This window comes from Bombina bombina, chromosome 2, assembly GCF_027579735.1.
Source record: "Bombina bombina isolate aBomBom1 chromosome 2, aBomBom1.pri, whole genome shotgun sequence".
Taxonomy (NCBI): domain Eukaryota; kingdom Metazoa; phylum Chordata; class Amphibia; order Anura; family Bombinatoridae; genus Bombina; species Bombina bombina.
In genome coordinates, this window is record NC_069500.1 from 834,445,893 (window position 1) to 834,461,926 (window position 16,034).

Consider the following 16,034-nt stretch of genomic DNA (forward strand, 5'->3'; position numbering starts at 1 on the left):
CATTATTGACATTTATCATTTTATTTGGTATATCTCTCCCCCCTCTCTCAGGTAATACTGCAGTATTTATGACTGTGCCTGTGGCCCACTGCTGGCCACTGACTGCACCCCTAAAAAAGGATTGTTAGGTTGCTGAGCCATAAAAGGTTGACTCATATTAGTAAATAGCGTACATAAGTGACTAACTTGTGTGCTGAGTTGGCCCACTTGAATGGACAAGCTATCTTTACCCATGGATGATTTTTTGATGTCCCAGGGTATTGATTCCTGGATCCTTGGGATCCCTCAGAATCATAGATATTTCTCCTCCTATTTTGACGTGGTTGTCTTTGGGGTTCAACTTGTTCAGCGTTAGTATTCTGGTATTTTTGCACTTCTATTTTATTGTACATTTCCTCGTTCACATAGAGTAGGAGCAGGTCCCAAGTTTTAAAAATTATTTCATCGCGTTTTCCCCGCTTCTGAGGTTGGCCCAATTTTAACAGCCCTTGAAATATTTCGCTTTCGCCACACCATATATTATCTGTAATATTTTTGGCCTTAGTCTTCAGCATCTTGATGTAAGCGCCTAATTCTCCCTTAATATTTATTTTTAAGGTGAGAAATGGCTTGTTTAAAGCATTTCTGCCTGACTAATGGGCGATTTTGGGGAACATATTTCAACACTATGTATAGAATTTATTGATTCACTTCTAGTAACAGACATTATTATATTGGCTTAGTATTTAGTTAAATTAAAACGCTAATACAATTTTGACCAACAAGAGAAAAAAAATATTTTCAAAAATATTAATATTAATTTTGAAATATGAAAAATCAATTTATCAATTTTTCAATTTTTTTAATAATATTTCAAGATATTAATAATAATTTTGAAATATATATATATTTTAATAATTTCTATTTACTACAAATATATAATTTCAATGTGATAAATATTAATAATATCTCATGCAGTGTGCCTCTAAATAATATGTCAGTATATATATCCCAATTTGTCCCTTAGATGTCTGGCATTTTATTGTATCTTAATAGGAATGCAGTATATTTCATATTTCTAATAATTTTTGAATGCATGAAACACCAGATGCAGGTCTGAAATGAAGGAAATAATGTTATTAAAAATGTCAAACATTTATACATCTATTTGCAGTTATTCATTTAATTTATTACAAATCTGAAAGGCATTTCTTAGATCCATGTATAGATATTTATAAAGTCTGAGATATATATATTTAATGTTTGAAAACTATATATATGCTTTTCCAAACTTCAAATCCTTAAGACTTCTATGATTTTTTTTAAAAAACCCATAGGTTAAGACATGTTAAAATCTTAACTCTCAGGCTTTCAACTTCCTAGGCATAGATAATCTCCCAGATTTTTATGTTCATATTTAATATGTGTCTGCATATATATGTTCATTTGAGTATCTTAAACTTACATTCTTTTGTAAGATTTATTTTTCCCATGTCATACAGAGACTTGAAATGCCAATTTGTCTGGGAGCTGCATATTAGAGCTTAGGATGGGACAATTTATCACCTATATGCTAAGGGCTATTTCCTGGGCTTTAATGTTTGCTTATCTGATTTATTCAGACTTTTAGGCTCCCTCTGTATTGAGCAGTGAGGGGGTCTGTAAATCTATTATCCATTTTTGGCAGGAAACTCCATATATGGACCTACACATCTAAGGGTTTGAAAATGCTAATATTTACTTTGAAGGAAAACCAAATAAAGTTCTGAATCAAGGATATGTCTGTGTCCTCTGGATGAGTTTTTCAGCTTGTTAGCATTCCTCAGTAAGATCCCATAAAAAAGGAAACAGAAAATTGCAACATAGTGTGAATCTGTAATGGCACTTTGAGGAAGTAGTTGTTTTGTAACAAATGACTACTCACATTTGTTGGAGCTTTCCACTAAGCTCAAGGATATGCGCACTCCCACTTTATACTGATGGGAAAACAGTACACTAGGCAAAACTTGGATACAAATTTATTTTAAAATATATAAAAGCGTCACATAAGCCTTGATAACACCACAATGTAAGGGTACAAAAGCAGATATTCTGTAACAAATGCTTCAAATCGCCAAACTTGCAAAGAGGTAAATGGATCAGCAGGAGTGTGACCGCTGAAACCAAAACCTTTTTAGTAGCAAGACAATAGCGCTAAGCCCCCAGGTGTCCTGGCTAGTGTAGAGACGCAATAAAACTCAATATAGAACAGTTCAGTTCCGACGTACGTTTCGCTGGTATGCTTTGCTGATCCATTTACCTCTTTGCAAGTTTTTAGCGATTTGAAGCATTTGTTACAGCATATCTGCTTTTGTACCCTTACATTGTGGTGTTATCAAGGCTTATGTGACGCTTTTATATATTTTAAAATAAATTTGTATCCAAGTTTTGAATAGTGTACTGTTTTCCCATCAGTATAAAGTGGGAGTGCGCATATCCTTGAGCTTAGTGGAAAGCTCCAACAAATGTGAGTAGTCATTTGTTACAAAACAACTACTTCCTCAAAGTGCCATTACAGATTCACACTATGTTGCAATTTTCTGTTTCCTTTTTTATGGGATCTTACTGAGGAATGCTAACAAGCTGAAAAACTCATCCAGAGGACACAGACATATCCTTGATTCAGAACTTTATTTGGTTTTCCTTTTATGATTTTTGTTATCACATTTATTTCACATTTTTTTCTTTGTGATATTCGGTATATTTATTGTAATAATATTTACTTTGAAGTGGCCCACTGGCCTTTGAAATGACTGCCTGAACTAATTATACCATATGTTTTTCCTTTGTTCTCATTTGGATGTATTTGATCAGGAAAAAGGGTTTTGGGGCTGGTCTGCTATGAGATCAATTCACTTCAAAATATTTAGCCAAAAATTAAATATTAGATTTTATGATACCTCTGTAGTTTATTTAATGCTATTCACAGATACCCTGACAAAGGTCACTTGGCCCCCTCCTAGTGACTTGTAAGCATGCGGGGGGGATAGGCTGCGATTAGCCCTGAAAGCAGTCCCCACAGAAGAAAACACGTGATTGTTATCTGTGCTAAAAGCATTGTGTGGATACACGACCACGTTTCGTTACACGCAGTAAAAGGGATAAACACCTTTTGCGTAAAAATTATGCTTTGCCCCATACTCCCTAGATAGACCAAAAAGCTAATTCTGTAACTTGCAAATCATTTAGCTGGTTTTTAGAAGGGATGTGCATTCTGAACATTTGTTATGAAACGAATGCCAAATATTGGCGCTGCCAGTGGCATTCTGCTATTTTCTTCTTGTGAAAGTGCAAAACACTAAGATCAGGTTTCCCACAATGAGGCCCACACTAGGCTGAAATGTACGTCTGGGGTTTTGCCGTTTCTCTCCTTCAGAAAGGAATTTCCTGGTATTTCAGGACTGTACTGTACTGTTTAGTCAGGACCAGACTGATATATTACAGGAAAGTTCTTAACCTAGGAGCAAAAAGAGGCTCCTCCTAGGGTGGTAACTAGACATAGAACAAGCTATTATGCTAATGTTCATTCCCAGGTTGCGCGCTTCTCTCTTTTTATATTCACTAAGGTCTGTATTTGCAAAGATTTTAGTGTCTTGCACTTTTACAAGAAAAGAAAAACATTGCATAATCAGCTGTAGCAGTTGCAAAGTCAGGCCACATGCGCACTAAAGGCAAATTGCCTATAGAAATCCTCGACTATGTGATGCAACTGCTACAGCTGATTATGCGATGTCGGGCCTCGCACACATGCGCAGTGGTGCCTCACACATCGAACAGCTGATGCCACGTCACCGGAAGTGACACAGGTCCTGCATTTCTATTGGTCAAGGAAAATTTTAGATCACCGGCTCCAAGAATAGCTGAATGCTGCTGTGGCGGCGATATTAGGCATTTGTTTCATAGTGAATGTTCCAGATGCACATCCCTAGTTTTTAGACAATTTTAAGAATTTTGAAAAGTTAGGTTACAGATTTTGCTTTTTGACCTAGCTAGGGAGTGTGGGACAAAGCATCATTTTTACACAAAAACAAAATCTGTTTAATATCAATTTAAAGGGACATTCTACACAATTTTTTTTCATATATGTTGTTGTTTTGTTTTTTTTTGGGGGGGGGGGTTAAGTAAAACCTAAACCTGCAAATTCTACAATCTACACATCAATTGGTTAGCTTGGAGCAGGGTCTTTCAAACTTTTTTTTCCCCTCCTAGAGTCTAGACTCTTGTTCTGAACATTTATAAAGTAATATACAACAAGAAAGATAGCAAAGTGACAACTAGAACTAGATGCCATTCAAAATATTTTAGTTATTATAATTTCAATAGTTAAAAAAGCTAGTGAATGCCACATATTATGCAAACACTGGAGAAAAATAAATCTGGAGTATTAGCCAACAAAGGTATATAGGCCTAGCCTAGTTAACCATAATTCGCGTCGGCTTCTTTCATTTTATAAGCACTGTATAGCAGCTGCACTATTTACAAGCTACAAACAATTACAAACATCCATACAATCATCAGTCTCACTTGTTTTTTAGGTTAATTACTATTTAAATACAAAAATAAAGACGCGTTATAAAATAAGACGGACTACATCTTCCATCCTGCCCCTCGGCGACTTTCTACTAACGGTATTTCCCGACAGCCCTCGAGCTGCGCGTGCGTAGACTCAACCCAGCTCACTGTCTAGCATCCTTTTGGTACTGCTTTGTGACAGTGACAAGTGCTGTATATTGTCACTTATTTGATCCAGGACCGATGAACAGTATGGGGGAGCAGAAGGTGCTTATATGCTTTTTTATGTATAGAATGTGAGATTGTTTACAGCAAATGCATGTGTAGTGAGCATTATAGATGCGGTGTGTTTAGAGCATTATGGGTGTGTGCAATGTGTTGCACTATGCGCTTGGATGCAGATTGTATGTAATTCCAGTGTGCAATGCATAATGGCAAATCAATGTTAAGCATCATTAGGTATGTGATTTTAATTTTCGTTTGTGGTCGAAGGTTTGTCATCTGTTTTCATGTTGAACTCATTTCTATGCATTTCACGATTTTGAAGAGTAGTGGAAAAAAAATACTATTTAAATATATGCAGATTTTAACAGTACAGGCAATGCCATTGAAGATAGGAACACATTTACATGATTGGTGTATTCAGTGTATATTCACACAAGGGAAGGAGTATATATAATGCACATGAATGGGAGTACTATTGGTATTACTATGTAAATATATGTGTGTATGTATATATACTGTGTATATATATATATATATATATATATATATATCCCCAGGACCTTTTTATTGGGTGCACCACCCAGCTGATTTTACTGACCACCAAGCTAAAAATTATTAAATTGGTGCTTTGAAAACACATAAAGTGGTATAATATTATAAAGTACTACACCCGGCTACTTCATAATGCCCCCAGGCTGGCAACATTTTCTGTGGAAGATACACACACACACATAATACAGGGATGGCCAAATTATCACTATAGTTTATTAGTCCACTCAAAAATTCTTTACTTATCTGCTGCAATTTCTTACTCGTCTAGAGTACATTTCAAATCCTTAAACCTGTGTGTGTGTGTGTGTATATATATATATATATATATATATATATATATATATATATATATATATATATATATATATAATCCCATTCAGGCACATGTATAGTGAACATATGCATAGTGTTGCAGTTGTATTTCAAGTTGTCTACTTTTTTTTTTTTCCTCATAGGATGAGCTGCGAAAAATTATTACCACCCTAGCGCTGAAAAATGAAGAGATACAGAATTTTATTTACAGTTTAAAACAGATGTTGGAAAATGTGGAGGTAATGAGAACTACCAAAATAGCTTGTCTCCATTTCCTGCTCTCTGTGTTGAAACCATATACCGTTAACCATGCTTTGATTAATTCTTTAATCAGCCCACCATTGTTTTGTCTTATATGTTCAGCTACTTCATTGTTACATATTATTGCTTTCTTCTTGTTTTACATGCACCATGTGCTGTTTTATTTAACTTAAAAGCATAAGGAGCTCCAAAATTAAACCATCATTATTCAGATGAGCATGTCATTTTAAGGCAGTTTTAAAGGGACAGTCTACCATAGAATTTTTATTGTTTTAAAAGATAGATAATCCCTTTATTACCCATTCCCCAGTTTTGCATAACCAACACAGTTATATTAATATACTTTTTACCTCTGTGATTACCTTGTATCTAGGAACCTTCCTCCAGCCCCCTAATCACATGACTGTGACTGTTTATTATCTATTGTCTTAAATTTAGCATTGTTTTGTGCTAAATATTAAATAACCCCCTGTGCCTGAACACAGTGTTATCTATATGGCCCACGTGTACTTTCTGTCTCTTTGTGTTGAAAAGAGATTTAAAAAGCATGTGATAAGAGGCAGCCCTCAAAGGCTTAGAAATTAGCATATGAGTTTACCTATGTTTAGTTTAAACTAAGAATACCAAGAGAAAAAAGCAAATTTGATGATAAAAGTAAATTCGAAAGTTGATTATAATTACAAGTCCTATCTGAATAATGAAAGTTTAATTTATACTAGACTGTCCCTTTAAATTAATTTCTATTATCAATTTTCTTTGTTCTCTTAGTATTTTTGTTGAAAAGCATATGCACATATCCTCTGCCGCAATGAACTACTGGGAGCTAGCTGGTGATTGGTAGCTACTCACATATGCCTCTTTTCATTGGCTCACCAGATGTTTTCCATTAGCAACCATTACTGCATTTGCAGGGGTTAAAAAAGCAATAGTGCAATAATAAAATGCTCTATCATGTTACAGCATTTTATTTTTGCACTTTATAATCCCTTTCAGCTGCCTCATTCTGTACCTGACCCACCCATTTGATATTTAGTTTTTTGCACATGCTGTTTGACTGTATTTTTTTTGCTCTCAGGATAATTCTTCCCGTGTCCAGGGAGAGTTGGAAACTGAGTTTCAATCTCTGTACAAGCTATTGGATGAGCTCAAGGAGGGCATGTTAATGAAGATTAAACAGGACCGTGCCAGTCGTACTTATGAATTGCAGGTAGGAATATCACTGCCATTTCTGTGCCTAATCCATTTTCCATTATTTGTCCTTACACAGAACAACCTGTTTATCTCACAGCGTAAAACACAACGCACATGTGTATAGCCAGAATGCACTGCTAGGTATTGTTTTTTTCTTTCTACCCTAGAATCAACTTTCTGCTTGTTCCAAAGCCCTCGAGAGCTCAGAGGAACTTCTGGAGACTGCCAACCAAACCCTGGCAGCATGTGAGACAGATGGCTTCTTCCAGGTGATCAAAGCTGTTGAGGAGGAACATGTTTACTATTGTAGGGGGGTTCAAGGAGACTTTTTACTATCCAATTAAAGGGATAGTCTAGTCAAAATCAAAGTTTTATTATTCAGATAGAGTAGGCAACTTTCTAATTTACTCCTATTATCAAATTTTCTTCTCTCTCTTGGTATCTTTATTTGAAAAAGCAAGACTGAAAGCTTAGGAGCCTGACCATTTTTGGTTCAACATCTAGGTAGAGCTTGCGGATTGGTACCAAAAATGGGCTGGCTCCTAAGCTTACATTCTTGCTTTTTCAAATAAAGATACCAAGAGAATGAAGAAAAATTGATAATAGGAGTAAATTAGAAAGTTGCTTAAAGTGGAATGCTCTATCTGAATCATAAACGTTTAATTTTGACTAGAATATCCCTTTTTAAAGTTCTAATGTCCACTGGAATGCAGAACTTTCAAATAGAGTATATAATTGACATAGCTCTTCTCCGTCTTATAATAATCTTGTTGTTATGCTGTTTAATTGTAAACTTCCCTTCTGTTTTCAGTAACTACTTCCCAATCAAAGCATATTTATGGTGTGGAAAAAGTAGGGTATAAGCACATGACTAGAATTTCCATGTGGATTTGTGTGTACATTTCATTCTCAAGGCTGTTTGTTAGGCACACTCTTTGCTTTTTCATTTATTGTTTTTTTTATTGACCAAGGAATATTACACTTAAAGGGACATGAAGCCCAATTGTTTTCTTTCATGATTCAGACAGAACTTGTAATTTTAATCAGCTTTCCAATTTATTTCTATATTCCAATTTGCTTCATTTTCTTTTTTTTTTAGGAGCAGTAATGCAGTACTGGGAGCTAGCTGAAAACGTAGGCTGAGCCAAAGACGAGGTATATATGTGCAGCCACCAATTAGCAGCTTGCTCCTAGTAGTGCAAGGCTCCCCCTGAGCCTACAAAGGTATGCTTTTCAAAAAAGGATACCAAGAGAACAAAGACAATTTATACAAAAAGCTGTTTAAAATTGAATGCTTTATTTGAATCGTGAAACTTTAATTTTGACTTTCTTGTCCGTTTTTAAAGATGGTTTTCGAGAAGGTTAGAATTTATGGAAAATTATTTTTTGAACATTTAGTACTACATATGCTATAATTAAATCCTATCCAATGCCCTAAAAGTAGTTGTGCTTGTTTTTCAGCAATACGGTTGAAAAAAAATATATACAGGGGCGAGTGTTTATTGTATGTGATTCTCATGGGCCTAAGGTGTGGTGGAATATTCCACAGAAATTCCTAAATTTGATATAAATGACCCTGTTTTCCTGGAGGTAGTGCGTGTAATAAACTTTTTCATTAATGTTTTCCTCTTTCTCTCTGCCTCCCTCTCTTGCTTCCAAGGCTGCCAAGCAGATAAAGGATAGGTACAGTAACCTACCCACAACTAACATAGAGTAGGGAAAATGGGAGTTGGGAAGTGAGGGTCCATAACCTACTGTGTTCATCTTGTCTTTCATTTTATCTCATTCCTAATACCCTGCAACCCCACATACATCTACATTTAGTGCCCCCAAGTTGTCTGTCTCCATCTCTTCCACTTAGTCATTAAAGTGAATGGAAAGTTGAATGAACAAGTGCCCGGTTTTTAAAAATACTATTAAAAACAGGCGCACTTTTCATTAATTAAACTTTACATTGCAGATTTTTTTTAAAAAAAAAATACTTATGGGTTCCTCCAATCGTTGCATGGCCTCACGAGCTGGATGCTCCAGGGTGCATGCCATGATTGGAGGAAGCCGGTTTCATCATTACTGAGGTAAGTACAGAGGAGCTGCGGGCGGGGAATCGTTGTTCTGCGTTTACTAAAGTAAAAGATAAGTATTTAAAAAAAAAAAAAACGCTGCAATGTAAAGTTTAATGAATGAAAGTGCCCCTGTTTTTAATAATATTTTTAAAAACCGGCACTCATTCATTCAACTTTACATTCACTTTAATATCGGGACTGCACAGGCATTTCCATTTGCAGTACCCGTCACCCTGTATTTTCCACCGGTTGCTTAGGTGCTCTCTTTGTTTTTTTTCTCCTTATAGTGTGACGATGGCCCCTGCCTTCCGGCTGTCTCTGAAAGCTAAAGTGACAGACAATATGAGCCATTTAATGGTGGATTTTACCCAAGAGAGGCGTGTCCTGCAGAACCTGCGCTTCCTTCCTGGTAATTACAGATCTTCCTTTACTGAATTATCCCTTTTTTTATTTTACGCATACAAGTCAGTGAGATTCTATCCCATTGACTAGTATTGCACAAATACGCCCTGTTATGTAGTTTCAACCTAGATATCCTTAACGCAACTTTTTTTTTTCATGGACAAAAATATTTACCATCTTTAAATATTCCTTTTTTTTTAATATGAATGATAGACATTTACAGTTCAACATCCCTTTAATTTGTCCTTTATCACACCAGCTAGTGTGTTGTAACTTCACAAATCAAACCTTTGTATATAGTACACCCTATTGTCAAACTGCCATCCATATACTCCTCATATCCCCAATCCTTCAAATGCTATGCACCCCAAGTTTCACCAGTATATATTGTGTTTTTTTTCCCCGTATTTTAAACTTTCCCTTTTTTGGCAGTTCCTAGTACACCTGAGATTGTCAACTCAGAGTGTCTGGTAGCAGATAACTGTGTATCTCTGGTCTGGAGGATGCCTGAGGGAGAAGAAAATGGAATCCAGCATTATATCCTTGAACATCGGAAAACTAATTTCCCCGGTCCCCCTCGTCCAAAAGAGGATCAGCCATGGATGGTGGTCGAGGGCATACAAGGAACAGAGTACACACTTGCTGGTGAGATTGGATAATATAAAAGTTATTTTGAGGAAACGTTGAAGGAGGAGAAAATAAGAAAGAAATCCAAATGAGAAGTAAGCAAGATGGGTGAATGAAAAGACCATAATAGTAGAACAAATTTGTGTGAAATCTTCACTTGGTAAACATGAGATGCTGTTGTTGAAAGTAAGAGGAGGCGGCAATTTTGTGTCCCTTAGGTAGAACAGAAGCTAAATTATTACTTAGCGTTGAGTAGGATAGAAGAGATTATGGTGGTGGTGGGATAAGAGTGAAAAGATGAGACAACGGAGAAGAAAAAAAACAGGAAGACAAATAGTAAGAAAAGAGCAAGAGACATGGAAGTCAAAACTTATAGGGACATGGAACCCAATTTTTTTGTTGTTGTGATTTTAAACAACTTTCCAATTTACTTCTAAAATCTAAGTTGTTTTGTTTTCTTGGTATCCTTTGTTGAAAAAGATACATAGGTAGGCTAAGGAGCTGCTGATTGGTGGCTGCACATATATGCTTCATGTTATTGAGTCATTGAGTGCGTTAACTAGCTCCAGGTAGTGCATTGCTTCTTCAACAAAGGATACCAAGAGAATGAAGCAACTTTTATAATAGAAGTAAATTGGAAAGTTGTTTAAAATGTCTCTATCTGAATCAAGAAAGAAAAATGTTGGGTTTCACGTCCCTTTAAAATTCTGACAGAAGATACAAATAGAATTAAAAAAAATGTCCAATGTACTTTTCTCACTAAATTTACCTCTTTCTTTTGTTATCCTTTGTTGAAACTACAGGCAGTCCCCAGGTTACGAACAAGATAGGTTTGTTCTTAAGTTGAGTTTGTATGTTATTTGGAACAGGCACTTTTTTAGGTGAAACTTTAGCCAAATATTTGTTTAGTTTTTGATAGCATAGGGAAAAGTTTGTTTTGCTATCTCTGCCCCTGTTCAGAAAATTACACATCACTTTCTGTCCTTGTGACAATTGGATTTTGAATATTTTGGGTTATCCTGGAAAGAAGGATTGGCGATAAAGCTCTATTTTGTCCGTTTGTAAGTACGAGTTGTACTTAAGTCGGATGTCTGTAACCCAGGGACTGCCTGTAGTTCCTATCCATGAGAGTATACTCAGGTAGGCTTAGGAAAGTGAATATGTTTTGAGCGCTAAATGGCAGCGCTTGCCACATTGTTTCTAAGAAAGTTATAGTGCTTAATTCATGTACGTGCTCCAGATCCTACCTCAGTTTGCTGTCATGGAAAGCTTTTACTTAGTTTATATTAGCTATAATTCACTCTTTGGTATATTATTGCAGCTTATGACTTAGGACCTACAATAAATAATCTTTAGTGATTTTAGTTCCTTTTGTCCTTTTAAGCTTTGGATAGAGAAGTACTATAATCTATGCTCCCTAGGTGTGCCCAGAATAAAGAACTTCCAGCGAGGTTGGTTAAAGTGCCAGTACAGTGATAAAAGGACATGCTCTAATTCATTAGAGCGTGTAATTTTACCATTAGCGATGCTGCAACTCTATGCTTAAACCCCATAAATCGGGATCTACAGAACACTGCGAAAGCTGCCACTGATCTCGTTGGCAGCGTTAGTCACACAACACAGCGGATCTCGATCAGTAGTTTAACTTTAAACACAGAGTTGCTCCATCACAAGTAATACAATTGAACACGCTCTAATGAATCAGAGCATCTCATTTTATCACTAAAATGTCCCTTTAAAACACAAACAGTGTTTTTTGTTTAAATCATAATTGCACGTGACGTTTATTTAGATGTACTTTCCTTATGATGCACGAACTTGCACAGATAAAATATTTGTGTAATCAAGTTGCCAAAATTAGAGGGAATATTTCCATTAATTCTATATTCCCCCCCCCCCCCCACAGGACAGCGATTTGACATGAAGTATATGAACTTTAGAGTCAAGGCCTGTAACAAAGCCGTGAGCGGAGACTTCTCTGAGCCTGTCACATTGGAAACGCCAGGTACGTTTGAGTTTAGTTTTTTATCTTTAAACATTATACACAGTTGCTGTTTAATGTTTAGTCAGGCCTGAATGGTAGTGTATACTTTGCTTTCTCTCCTTTTTTTTGTCACCCCTAAATTGTGACTCTGTTGTATTACACTTAATTTTATATTATTTACTTTTTTCCTCTCTAGCCTTCTGGTTCCGTTTAGATTCTTTAAGTTCTCATCAAAATTTGCGTGTAGAAGATGGGAGTGTGGAGTGGGATGCGTTGGGCGGTAAGACGCAAGAAGGAAAGATCAAAGAAAAAGAAGGCAGAGGGAGGGGGGCATCTCCCTGCAACTCTCCTGCAAGGTACCAAAATGTCATCACCCCACATACGGGATGTTAATACAATCACTGGGGGTGCCAGATAGGGATAGAACCATTGTGTGTTAGATGATTTTGGGGTGGCAAGTTTGGCTGCCCGAGTGAAATTGTTTTTCCCTTCTGCATGTATATTAACTATTATGGTAACTTCCTGAACTCCTAAACTGGCCTCATTCATCTCCTTACAGATGTGCTCAGTCCCCAAAAAGAACTCCTACGGCACGAGGAGGCAGAGATCGATTCACTGCTGAATCTTATACTGTACTTGGTGAGTCTGGAACTGATTTTTGTGAACTTCGGATGACATTTTATTTGTTGTTACATTTAGTCTAACTCTTGTCATATTTTATTTCCCCATATTTTCTGTAACCAGGCGACATTTTGATAGATGGGGGAGAGTGTTATTGGGAAGTGCGATATGACAAAGACAGTAAGGCATTTGCAGTAGGGGTTACGTACCGAAACCTTGGCAAATTTGACCAGTTGGGGAAGACGTCAGCCTCGTGGTGCCTTCACCTTAATAACTGGCTGCAAGTGGCATTCACTGCCAAACATGGGAACAAGGCCAGGACCCTAGATATTGTTGTACCAGACAGGATTGGTGTATACTGTAACTACGAAGAAGGTAAGACAAACCACTGGGAGATAGGTAATGCAGAATGAGATTGACAGTAACTTGATATATAAAAGGAAGAGAGAACATTGAATCTCTATGGAAACAAGACATGTCCTACATCTGATAATTATTTATCATGTAGTAGACTGTAATGAATATTCTTGATTTCTCTATCCTACTCGTGCTTAGTTGGGGCTGAACGACTGGAAGTTTGAGACTTAAGGCCTGATGATTAAAACTTTGCCGGCATGTAGAGAAATCACACACAATCTTTGGGGGCTTTTTTTAAACGCATTAAATTGCAATGTATGTGTTTCTCCTTCACAACCAGAACCCTATATAGCTAGATAAGTAACTCTCCGGCTAAAATATGCCTTTCTAAAATTATTTGAGGGACCTCGCGGAACTGACGAGATGTCTTAGATTATCTCGCCAGAGTGGAGAGTTTTAGATCATCGGGCTCTTAGCGTATATAGTCTAGAAGTTTGCCTAACCTAGTGATAGATCAAACATGTATTTCCTTTGTAGGTGTCTTGTCTTTTTACAACGCCATCAATAAACAGATGCTTCATACATTTCGGACAAAGTTTACACAGCCTCTTCTTCCAGCTTTTATGGTAGGAAACTGCTTTGCGAAAGAGTATGCAAAAAACATTTATTAGGATAAATCTAGTGCATGTGTTGGGGAAAGAACAATTTTTTTTTTCTTCTTTCATATAAGAGGGTTTATTTGAATTTTGTATACATTTAAATGCACAAAGCAAAAACAGCCACACATAAAATTGTGAGGCTCAGAAACAGAGATACATTGATAAAGGCAATGGTTTAATATGACCGTTTTTGTCCCCTCTAGGTATGGTGTGGAAATTTCTCTGTCTATACCGGTCTCCAAGTCCCAAGTTGTGTTCGAAGTCTTCAGAAACGCAACAGCTCTACAAGCAGCTCCACTGCAAGTCTCACTTGAACCACAACTTCTGAAGTCCCTGCTCCAAAATGCTCCATTTTAGAACACGACTAATAGCTTCACTTGAACCCCTCCTTCCCATCAGCCACCTGCTGTGCCAGTATTAACCCTTTCTAACCAGAGACTTGAATGTAAGAGACTCTGAGGTGTGATTGTATATCTGGGTTTCTCCAGCAGGTCTTCCTCCTTCATCCCAGTCTGTGCCTTGCCTACAAAGGAAGGGTGGATAAAATCTTTTTTTCTTTTTTTTTTTGTGTGGGCAGGTCCTGCTTATTCTCCAGCTTTTGGCCTTAAAATAAACGAGATTTAAAACGTCTCTCTTCACTGTCCTTATACATGAGTATAAACGTATATTGGTCCGTACCCACTAACAAAGCACACTGTATACTATTTTTTTTTTTCTCTTCTGTAGTGGATTTAAACTCTTCACCTCATCCTATGTCCAGCACTTTTATAGCTCTCGGTAGCATGTACAGTGTTCCACATTTTAGGGACGCTGGTTACTGTTTAGTTAGTAGACAGTGCGAGAATCTCAGGTCCATGATGGCTTTATTGAAAAAAAGAGGAATGGGTCAGTCCATCTTTCTGCTGTAAGTCAAATGACGGCCTCATTCAATCTGTGCTCTTCTCAGCCTCAGTTTCGTTTTCAACTCTTCCTCTAGGCTTACAGCTAAGGAAAAGAGATGAGATGGTAAATGGACAGTACTAAGCCGTTGTTAAATGGACATGAGCCCCAAATTTTTTTCTTTCATGATTCAGATAGAACATACAATTTTTAAACAAATTTCCAATTTACGTCTATTATCAAATTTGTTTCATGCTCTTGGTGTCCTTTGTTGAAGGAGGAGCAATGCACTACTGGGAGCTAGCTGAATACATTGGTAAGCCAGTCACGAGGCATATATGTGCTGCCACCAATCAGCAGCTAGTTCCTTAGCCCACCTAGGTATGCTTTTTATTAAAGGATACCAAGAAAAACTAAAAATTTTTTTTTTTTTTTTTTTTTTAAATGATTTTCTCTATCTGGATCCTGAAGGAAAAATGTTGGGTTTTATATTCCTTTAAGTTATGTAGTTTCAAAATAAATGTTTGCTTTATTAACTTTTAGACAAAACAATCACTATACTACTTTTTAGACAAATTTTCTTAAAGGGACATGAAATCCAAAAATGTTCTTTCATGATTTAGGCAGAACATACAATTTTAAACAACTTTCAAATTTACTTCTATTATCTAATTTGTTTCACTCTCTTGGTATCATTTGTTGAAGGGTGAGCCAATGACAATCTGTATCTGCAGCTACCAATCAGCAGCTAGGACCTAGATTCTCCTGAGCTTACGTAGATAAACCTTTCAGCAAAGAATAACAAGAGAAGGAAGCAAATTAAATAATAGAAGTAAATTGGAAAGTTATTTAAAATTGTATTCTCTATCTGAATCATGAAAGAAAAAATTTGGGTTTCATGTCCCTTTTAATTGACATTATTTTGGAAGGTGGTGGAAAATGTTGAAAGCAGCCGGATAGAGGAATGTGGAGGCCTTTTATGAAGGGGAAATATTTAACCCATAAAATAATAGGGTTTAAGAAAATTGTTTAATAGAGATGTTAAAGGGACATTGAGGTAAAAACTAAAAATCTCATATTGAGTTAGAGAGTACAATTTTTAATAGTTTTAAATTTGCTTCTATTAGAAAATGTACCTGCTTTTTTTGGTCTCCTTGGTTAAAGGGACACTAAACACACATTTTTTTAATTTAATGGTTCAGATAGAGCATGCAATTTTAGGCAACTTTCTAATTTACTTCTATTATCAATTTTTCTTCGTTCTCTTGCTATCTTTATTTAAAAAGCAGGCATGTAAAGCATAGGAGCCGGCTCATTTTAGGTTCAGAACCATGGATAGCGCTTGCTTATTGGTGGCTACATTTAGCAAAC

General features: G+C 36.4%; 2 protein-coding genes across 3 annotated transcripts in view; one reads left to right on the forward strand and one right to left on the reverse strand.

Annotated features, from left to right (window-relative positions):
• The first annotated feature begins 4,689 nt into the window (after positions 1 to 4,689).
• Positions 4,690 to 14,414, forward strand: FSD1 (fibronectin type III and SPRY domain containing 1). Of its 2 annotated transcripts, XM_053703146.1 has the most exons (13): positions 4,690 to 4,797; positions 5,763 to 5,858; positions 6,956 to 7,087; positions 7,239 to 7,340; positions 8,732 to 8,754; positions 9,422 to 9,543; positions 9,969 to 10,181; positions 12,070 to 12,168; positions 12,344 to 12,503; positions 12,707 to 12,786; positions 12,892 to 13,143; positions 13,663 to 13,751; positions 13,988 to 14,414. In XM_053703146.1, the coding sequence occupies exons 1-13, from the start codon at positions 4,774 to 4,776 to the stop codon at positions 14,096 to 14,098; spliced, it is 1,503 nt and encodes a 500-aa protein (XP_053559121.1). In that variant the 5' UTR covers positions 4,690 to 4,773; the 3' UTR covers positions 14,099 to 14,414. The 2 variants fall into 2 exon arrangements, with proteins under 2 accessions (XP_053559121.1, XP_053559120.1); XM_053703145.1 differs by lacking the exons at positions 4,690 to 4,797; positions 5,763 to 5,858; positions 8,732 to 8,754 and having other exon boundaries at positions 6,955 to 7,087.
• STAP2 (signal transducing adaptor family member 2) overlaps positions 13,764 to 16,034 on the reverse strand; it is a 29,872-nt gene continuing 27,601 nt past the window's right edge. The window contains exon 13 of the mRNA XM_053703147.1: positions 13,764 to 14,768. Within this exon, the coding sequence (XP_053559122.1) occupies positions 14,707 to 14,768 (62 nt within the window). The 3' untranslated portion in view covers positions 13,764 to 14,706. The remainder of the gene's footprint in view (positions 14,769 to 16,034) is intronic.

Excerpts from the sequence above, each read along its gene's own strand:
- FSD1 (XM_053703146.1), top strand. The coding sequence starts at position 4,774 with ATGAACAGTATGGGGGAGCAGAAG. Across the intron at positions 12,787-12,891 it reads TGAATCTTATACTGTACTTG|GCGACATTTTGATAGATGGG; the intron begins GTGAGTCTGGAA and ends TTCTGTAACCAG. Across the intron at positions 13,144-13,662 it reads ATACTGTAACTACGAAGAAG|GTGTCTTGTCTTTTTACAAC; the intron begins GTAAGACAAACC and ends TTTCCTTTGTAG.